This window comes from Pipra filicauda, unplaced genomic scaffold, assembly GCF_003945595.2.
Source record: "Pipra filicauda isolate LSUMZ 115617 unplaced genomic scaffold, ASM394559v2 scaffold1310_size18399_pilon, whole genome shotgun sequence".
Classification (NCBI taxonomy): domain Eukaryota; kingdom Metazoa; phylum Chordata; class Aves; order Passeriformes; family Pipridae; genus Pipra; species Pipra filicauda.
In genome coordinates, this window is record NW_024103775.1 from 5,967 (window position 1) to 15,153 (window position 9,187).

A 9,187-nucleotide genomic window follows, 5' to 3' on the forward strand; every position below is an offset into this window, starting at 1 on the left:
AACGCTTTTGCTCCTCCCAAAGGTGTCACTGTCACATTTATAAGCAGTACATCTTTAAGCAATTAGTGAAATACATCATATCGACCTGCAGACTAAGAGAAGTACAACACCAAGGCTCCCAATACTTACTTTCCCAAGTAAGAAAGAAACTCATATTGTGTAATAATGAAAATGGACAGAAAACCCCTAAAAATGAACACTTTTTTTTTACCCTCATAATATGCAAACAGGTTTGCCATCTGCAGTTCAAAGAAATATCAACATTCTAAAGGCAAAGGACAAGCTGTTCCCCAGGAAAAACTGTGCCAGTGAACAACCTGAAACACAGTAATGACGTAATAAAAACTATAGATGAACCCCCAGTAAGAAGAAGATTCCCCGCTTCTGCCTCCTCCGCGTGTAAACCTGGGTAAGGAAAAGACGTCTAGATCCTCCCTACGAGTAACACAGATCACGGGGTGAAAGAGCAAGAGAGTAGCGAAAGGAAACGTCGCCGAAACACTCGACTTCAAAGGAACTCACCGGCAGAGGGGCGGGGTCCGCCTGCTGGGCACCGGCAGGTTCCTCGTCTCCGAGCAGCGGCGCGGGCTCGTCGGGCGGCGGCCGGGCCGGCAGGGTGTCGCAGCAGCTGTCGGCCGAGAAGCGGAGGTGGCTCTTGCGCGAGTCGGCCGTGAGAGACACGTCGTGCGAGTAGGAGTGCAGGAAGGCGCGCACGCCGTCGATGCCCACGAAGTGCGTGGCCGGCACGCCGCGCAAGGCGCCGCTGCCCGCCGCCAGCAGCTGCTGCTGCGAGCGCCGCCAGCGCCGCAGGCGCAGCGCCAGCAGCAGCAGCAGGAAGGCGACGAAGAGGCACGACACGGCGGCCACGGCCAGCACCAGCCAGCGCGTCAGGCTGCCGCCCGCCTCGCCCGCCCCCGCCTCCGCCTCCGCCCGCGCCGCGCTGCCCAGCTCGGCCAGCAGCTCGGCCACGCTCTCGGCCAGCACCACGCTCAGCGTGGCCGTGGCCGACAGCGCCGGCCGCCCGTGGTCCTTCACCAGCACCACCAGGCTCTGCCGCGCCGCGTCGCGGGCCAGTGGCGAGCGCGCCGTGCGCACCTCGCCGCTGTGCAGCCCCACGCGGAACAGCCCCGGCTCCGTCGCCTTGGCCAGCTCGTACGACAGCCACGCGTTCTGACCCGCGTCCGCGTCCACCGCCACCACCTTGGCCACCAGCGCGCCGGCCTCGCTCGACCGCGCCGCCAGCTCCACGCCCGACCACCCCGAGCCCGACAAAGCCGCCCCCGCCGCCGGCGGGTACAGCACCTGCGGCGCGTTGTCGTTCTCGTCCACGATCACCAGCCGCACCGACACGTTGCTGCTCAGCGCCGGCGAGCCGCCGTCCTCCGCCCAAACCCACAGCCCCACCTCGCGCACCTCCTCGTAATCGAACGAGCGCAGCGCGTACAGCGCGCCCGTCTCCGCCTGCACCGACACGTACGACGACAGCGGCCAGCCCCGCACACCACCCTCCCCCAGACGGTACCGCACGCGCGCGTTCGCCCCCCAGTCCGAGTCCGTCGCCCGCACCCGCAGCACCAGCGCGCCCGCCACGTTGTTCTCCGACAGCCGAGCGCTGTAGCGCTCCTGCGAGAACACCGGCGCGTTGTCGTTCACGTCCAGCACCCGCAGACACAGCACCCTGCTGCTCTGCAGCGACGGACCACCGCCGTCGGCCGCCCGCACCGTCACGTTGTACTCCGACTCCTGCTCCCGGTCCAGCTCTTTCGCTGTCACCACACGGTAGTAGCTGCCCTGCGAGCTCTCCAGCCTGAACGGGAGGCTCCCGTCGAGGGAGCAGCGCACCTCGCCGTTGGCCCCTGAGTCACGGTCCTGCACATGCAGCAGGGCTACCACAGTCCCCGTCGGGGCGTCCTCCGAGATCGCGCTCAGGGCCGATGACACTGTCAGTTCGGGTGCATTATCGTTGATATCTGTAACGGTGATCGCAAATTTAGCAGTGTCGAAAAGTGCTCCACCATCATGCGCCTGCACCTCCAGTTCATAGTAGTCCCCTTCCTCGAAGTCCAAGTTCTGCAGCAGCGTGATCGCTCCCGTCTCAGGATCCAGCTGGAGTATCTTCGAGGCTTTCTCCGTGATTTTTTTTAAAGAGTATTTCACTTGCCCATTCAAACCCTCGTCTGCATCTGTGGCCGTGACGGTGACCAGGACGGAGCCCACGGGCACGTCCTCCGGCACACGCACCGTGTACTCCGCCTGGCTGAACACGGGCGCGTTGTCGTTCGCGTCCAGCACCGTCACGCGGATCCGCGCCGTGCCCGTCCGGGACGGCTCGCCGCCGTCGCTCGCCCTCAGCACCAGCTCGTGAAACGCCGCCTCCTCCCGGTCCAGCGCCTTCGCCAGCACCAGCTCGGGACGCTCATCCCCGCCGGGGCCCGTCTGCACGGCCAGCGAGAAGTGCTCGTCGCCGCTCAGCTCGTAGCTCTGCAGGGAATTCTGTCCAGAGTCGGGGTCGTGAGCCTCGGCCAGGGGAAACCGCCACCCCGGAGCCGTCGTCTCGCTAGTTCTAAGTTCTATATCTGCTTCTCGGAAGCTGGGCGCATTGTCATTAATGTCCGTGACTTCCACTTCGATTTTATAAACCTTCATTTCCGCCTCCACTATCAGCTCACAGCTCAGCACGCATTGCTCCACCAGCCGGCACAGCTGCTCTCTGTCGATCCTCTCGGCCGTCACTAAATGTCCCGTCTTCCCGTGCAGAACGAAATACTGCGTCCTACCGGCAGAGACAACTCGGACACCGCTGTCAGGGAGCGCCGGCAGCTGCAGCCCCAGGTCCTTGGCCACGTCGCCCACGAACGAGCCCTTGGGCATCTCCTCGGGCACCGAGTAGCGCAGCTGCCCCCACGCCGCCTCCCAGGCCGCCAGCAGGACGCCCCACAGCAGCACTCGCTGCCGCCGGCCCCAGCGCCTCCCCGCCGCGCACATCTCCGCCGCCGCACCGCCGGCACCGCAACACCGCCGGCAGATCCCCGCCGCCGATCGCCGATCCGGCTCCCGCTCCGGCTACGACTTGCCGTTCCCGGCTGCTGTCGCCGACCCCTCTGCCTCGCTGTATCTCGGATCCGCACCGCCGGGACGATCGGAAACAGACCGCTTCCCGACCCAGGAATCCAGCGATCCAGCGATCGAGCCGGGCCGCAGCGGGCGGGGCTGCAGCGCTCCGACCTTCCTCTCGCTCCTCTCGGTCAACAGCGGCGCCCGCAGCCTCCTCCCGGCACTGCACGCACCGAGCGCCAACGAGACATGCCCGCCCTGCCTCGCCCACGGGAAGCTCAAAAAGATGGCACATTCGCCGCGGAAATGTCGGGTCCAGTACAGTGGAGACCTGACGTTATGTTCTTTCTACCGCACGGGAAAACATTCATGTTATTGTGATAATCTATAGATACAAAGTTCTCTAAATATGGCGTGCAGAGTATTATGAATCTGCTACTCCATAGTAGAAAAGGACAACATGTTCCCTGCAACTGCAGAGCATTTGTGTCAGTCGTTCTCTACGGTTTCCTCTCCGAGCGTCAACACTCGGACACCTCAAGCCACAGTAGATTCCCAGGCCCTGAGCAATTGCACATAGCAACAATGAAGACACCTTCTCAAAAGCAGCAATTCTAGGGACTGCCCTTCCTTCTCTCTTTTTTACTTTTCACTTGCACATCCGAGGCTGCTCTGAACCAGCCTGCATTGCTCTCCTCCAAACAGTACTTCCCAATTTTTTATTACACCCTAAACATAAGGCCCTGCTTTTGCATACAGCTTAGTGCTCCATTCTTGATCACAGCCTTAGCGAGAGATGCTATCAAGCATTTCTGAGATCACATTCAATCTGCCTATAGAAAACAATCTCAGGAACGGTAAATAGGAAGCAGTCAAACTCTGAATGAGAAAAAATCGCAGAAAGAGAACAAAGAAATAAAGCTCTGATAAAATAAATTGATCTCACTACAACTTGCCTTTTCTGTAGCCCACTTACACCAAAAAGTGGGACGGCACAGGGTGGAAGGTAGGCATTTTCCTTAGGGAAGAACAACTGTCCTTTCCTCTAGCAACTTTCCTTAAAACTCCAAAATAACAAACAGGTCACAGTGTATCTACACGGTACAGAAGGATCAGGAAGGCAAAATCTCATTATTGAGCGTCAATCACATTGCCAACTCCACAACGCGGAATTAACAGATCTCTGTCTAAGTTATAAGTATCGACCTTCACCGGGACTAACCCACACTATTTCACACAACAAAAGCTTTGCAGAAAAACCTGAGCAGTTGAACAAAGAGGTGCTGTCGTTACGTTACTGCGCTAAAAGGAAAATTAATAAAAGCAGAATGTAGAAGCAGACCTTTACAAGTAGTCTACGGTTTTCTGCAGCATAAGCTGAACAACAACAACCTCCCAACTGAGCCGACATCTGTGACAGCTCATGAGGCAGGAAGTGCCGGTTCGCAACGCCTGCTGCCTAAAAAGGGGCAGAGTTATTAATCCGCGCTTATGGAAACAGCGACTGGCACTAACTGCACCAGAACAGACACAAACCCCAAGAGCCCACTGCCACCTGCATACCCTTAGGAAAACCTCAGAAAGAGGGAGTGAAGGCTCTTACAGACCTGTGGTGCGTCGGGATCGACAAGCGGCTGTTCCACAACGGCGCTGCTGCTCGGGCTCGGCTTCTCGCAGGGCTCCACGGCCACAAGCTCCTCCGCGGGCACGATGGGCAGCGGCGGTGGCGGCCAAGTGGCCTCGGGGGCGGTGGAGCGGGGCGGCGCCGCCACGCACAGGTTGTAGGAGTAGGGCAAGGTGCCCTCGCAGAAGTCGGCCGGGAAGGCGGCGCCGGCCAGCGACAAGCGCTGCGCGCCCAGGCAGCGCAGCACGCCGGGCGGCCCGGCCCGCCGCAGCCGCGCCAGCACGGCCAGCGCCACGCTCAGCACCAACAGCGCCGACAGCAGCGCCAGCGCCAGCACCAGATAGAACTGCAGCTCGCCCGCCGCCTCGGCGCCCGCCGCCCGCTCGCTCAGCTCCGGCAGCGCCTCCTGCAAGCTCTCGGCCAGCACCACGTGCAGCGTGGCCGTGGCCGACAGCGCCGGCTCGCCGTGGTCCTTCACCACGGCCACCACGCGCTGCTTGGCCGCGTCCCCCTCCGACACGGCCCGCGCCGTGCGCACCTCGCCGCTCTGCAGCCCCACGCGGAACAGCGCCGGCTCCGACGCCTGCACCAGCTCGTACGACAGCCACGCGTTGCGCCCCGCGTCCGCGTCCACCGCCACCACCTTGCCCACCAGGTACCCGGACGACGCCGAACGCGGCACCACCTCGAAAGCCGAACCCACCGAGCCCGGGGCCGACGCCGCTCCCGACGCCGCCGGCGGGGGCGGGTAGAGCACCCGCGGCGCGTTGTCGTTCTGGTCGAGCACGAAGACGCGCACCGTGGCCGTCGAGCTGCGCGCCGGCGACCCGCCGTCCTGCGCCCGCACGGCCACCAAGAACTCGCGGCACTGCTCGTAGTCCAACGAGCGCTGCGCGTACACCGCGCCGCTCCGCGCCTCCACCGACACCAGCGGCGCCGCGCCCGCCGCGCCCGCGCTGCCGCCCGACAGCCAGTAGCTCACGCGCCCGTTCGCGCCCGCGTCCAAGTCCCGAGCCACACCGCGCAACACCAGCGCGCCCACCGCGTTGTTCTCCCGCACGTACGCGCTGTACGACGCCTCCTCGAACACCGGCGCGTTGTCGTTCACGTCCGACACCTCCAGCAACAGCTCCGCGCTGCTCCACAGCGCCGGGCTGCCCCGGTCCCGGGCCACCACCGTCACGCGGTGCTCGGACGCCTGCTCGCGGTCCAGCGCGCTCGCCGTCACCACCTTGTAAGAGCCGCCCGACGACGCCACGATCGACAGCGGCGCCTCTCCCGACAGCTCGCACGACACCTCACCGTTCTCGCCGGAGTCCCGGTCCCGCACTTTCAGCAGGGCAACCACGGTGCCGACTGGCGCGTCCTCGGGCACCGGGCTCGACAGAGACAGAATGGTGATCTCGGGGGCATTGTCGTTCTCATCTGAGACTTCTATCTGCACTTGGCAGTGACCAGTGAATCCGCCGCCATCCGTCGCCTGCAGTCTGAAGATGTATTTATTCGTCGCCTCGAAATCGAGAGGACCTGCTGTCCTGATCTCGCCGCTCTCGCTGTCGACAGAGAACAACAAGGGGACGCCATCTGGAACATTGCCAAAGGAGTAGGAGACCCGCCCATTGGACCCCGCGTCCGCATCCGTAGCACGCACTCGCAGCACCAGCGACCCCGCCGGCAGATTCTCGGCCACTCGCGTCTCGTAGACGCTTTTGCTGAACACGGGCGGGTTGTCGTTGGCGTCCGTCACGTTGACACGAATCTGGACAGACCCGGACCTCGCAGGGTCCCCACCATCCACTGCCGTCAGCACCAGCTCAAAGGAGCTCTGCTTCTCCCGGTCCAGCGCTCGCTCCAGCACTAGTGTGGGCTGCTTGCTTCCGTCCACACTCTCCTCTAATGCCAGAGAGAAGGACGGGTTGCTGGTGAGCTCGTAACTGAGCAGCGAGTTGCTTCCGGCATCTCCGTCCCTTGCCATCTCCAGAGGAAAACGAGTGCCGGGAGGAATTAATTCACCTATCTCGAGGTCCAGGGTATCCTTGCTGAAGACCGGGGAATTGTCATTCACATCCTGGATGGACACCTCGACGTGGAAAACATTGAGCGGGTTGTGCACCAGCGCCTCGAAGCTGACCGAGCAGGACGACAACTTGCCGCACAGCTCCTCCCGGTCCAGCCTCTCGCTCACGTACAGGTTCCCGTTCCCCTCGCTCACCGTGAAGTATTGCTTGTCCGCGCTGAGCCGCAGCTTGCGCGCCGGCAGCTCGTCGGCGCTGAGCCCCAGGTCCCGGGCCAGCGGCCCCACCAGCGAGCCTCTGGGCAGCTCCTCGGCCATGGAGTAGCGGAGCCGCTCCGCCGCCGCCCGCCAGCACAGCCACAGCAGCACAGCGCCCAGCACCGCCGCTCGCCCGCCGCCCGGCCCGCCGCTCGGCCTCCGCCCGCCCGACATCGCCCACAGCGCTCGCTCGCCGAGCTCGCCAGGCTCCTGCCGCCGCCCCGCCTCCCTCGCAGCCGCTCGGCGCAGCCACAGCAGCGCCCGACAAAGCAAACCCGGACCGCCGCCGCCTCCCACTCGCACGCCTCTGCTGCCCGCGCCGCCTCTCGCCTCTGCTGCCCGTGCCGCTGCCGCTCTGGCCCGCACTGCCCGCCCGAGCCAGCAGCCTGCGGGGACAGCACGCACAGGCGGCGGCGGCGGCGGCTCCAGCAACGCTCGCCGGCGGCCCAACAGCGGCACCCGGAGGCGCCGACACAACACTGCAGCCGCCTCACGGCCGCGCTCGGCGGGGACCAACTTTGGCCCGGGATGGGGCTGCAACGGCCCTGGGGTCTCTCTTCTGGTATTATCAGCAAGCGCAGAACCTCTTGCCTAATGCTTAGCAGGAATTCTAATGATTAGAGGAAGAACACTAGTCTCCTATCCATACTGAAAAGATTTTGTAGCTACAGTACATTTTTAAATAGTATGGCTCTATTATAAGGACTTGTACATCTAGTAGCCTTATCTGGTGCAAAAACTAACCAGGAAATACGTGTGCTACAGCAATAAAGAGATTCCCTCCTCCACAGTCAGAGCATAGAAAAAATAAAATCTAAAAAGGAAGTTGCTTACATGCTTTACAGATTATATGTGTCACTCGTACCCCAGATAAGGTTGTGAGAAATGGCAATCAGGTGGCTAAATGTTGTCCACAGCCACTTGTGGAAGTTCATTTCTACTGTGTGTAAGGTTACCCAATATGGATAAGACCCACTGCAAATTGTAAGAAAACGCGATAGTCAGAAGGAAAACCTTGAAGACCCAGTCACAGCTCTTTTCCGGAGCCACTCAGTTCATGCCAAACCTGCCAATCTTTTCACATTTTGCTGATATTTCATTTTCCTCCCCACACATGTCTCTGAAGCCCATGCAAAAGACTTCACATTGCTCCAAAATGCTCAGGTCTGATAATGATTTAGAGCAACAATTAACACTGATGGGGAAATGTGAAGCTCATGGGTAGTGGACCTGCACTCAGACCCAAATCACTGGACTCCCTGGCAGAGGAAAAGAAATCAGAGCAGGGCAGGCTCTGCACTGAGCACATTCTGACACCCACTACTCTTCAGTGGGCAGAAACTCTCAGTACTCTTGGTGGACACTCCAAACTCCAAGGGCTGCCATAACAATTGTTTGGACATTTCTACCACTTGGAGTTTGGGAATTTCCAGGTAAAAGTCCTATCACCTGGTCAGCACATCAAATGACAGCATGACCAGCTGAAAGCTGTACAGCGATTTCTGATGATTCCTACACAAATCCAAAACCTCCTGCTGACCTCATTGGAACAGGTACATCAGCTCTGGGATTTTCAGTTGCTCTGACACAACTCTGCCTTCAAAAGTCATGCCCAGAGCACCTGGAAAGCCACTGAGGCCTTGAGAGATAAGGTAGGCAAACTGCAATGATTTCTAAGGGTGACTAGGTCTCCCTTAACTGGACTAGGTGACTTTATGACACTTCAGAACAACAATGCTCCCAGGCACTTAATAAACCAAAGAAGCCAAACCAAATACCTCCCACTGTCCCACATGGCGCTGATTATTTGTTACTGTGATAAATCCAGGTCTGCACAGTGTAGGAAATCACACACAGGAGTATGTAGTCCTGTAGTGCCCAAAAAGATAAAGACAATCCCCAGACTGGTGGGATTGGCCAGCAGTATTGTACAAGCTCTATTATGTTCCAGAACTTGCCACAGAGGGATCAGAGGTGACTTCTGCTATGCAATAATGCTCTTTGATCTTGTTTAATCCATGTTACCCACTTGGAGTCAGCAGTGGATGTGGCTGCGTGCAAGTGTTCTCCAGAAGGTCCATATTGCAAAGCAGAAACTCAAATCTCCAACCCATTTCTGATTATTACTGAACAAACCCCAAAGCTCTAAGTGGCCCCTTGGAGGGAAATACTGGACTCCTTGAATGTACAGGTGCTTTGCCACAACTCTGCCTTAAAAAAAAACACTTCACAGAGCA

General features: G+C 59.9%; 2 protein-coding genes across 2 annotated transcripts; both read right to left on the reverse strand.

The window, feature by feature from the left end:
- Positions 1-435: 435 nt before the first annotated feature.
- On the reverse strand, positions 436-4,114 carry LOC113993334 (protocadherin gamma-A10-like). Its single transcript, XM_039378198.1, has one exon. The coding sequence runs from the start codon at positions 2,983-2,985 to the stop codon at positions 436-438; it is 2,550 nt and encodes an 849-aa protein (XP_039234132.1). The 5' UTR covers positions 2,986-4,114.
- LOC120322566 (protocadherin gamma-B5-like) lies at positions 3,064-8,394 on the reverse strand. The gene is made up of 2 exons (XM_039378199.1): positions 4,662-8,394; positions 3,064-3,402 (listed from the first exon to the last, which is right to left on the reverse strand). Exons 1-2 carry the CDS (start codon positions 7,122-7,124, stop codon positions 3,064-3,066), a joined length of 2,802 nt encoding a protein of 933 aa, XP_039234133.1. The 5' UTR covers positions 7,125-8,394.
- Between the last annotated feature and the right edge of the window lie 793 nt (positions 8,395-9,187).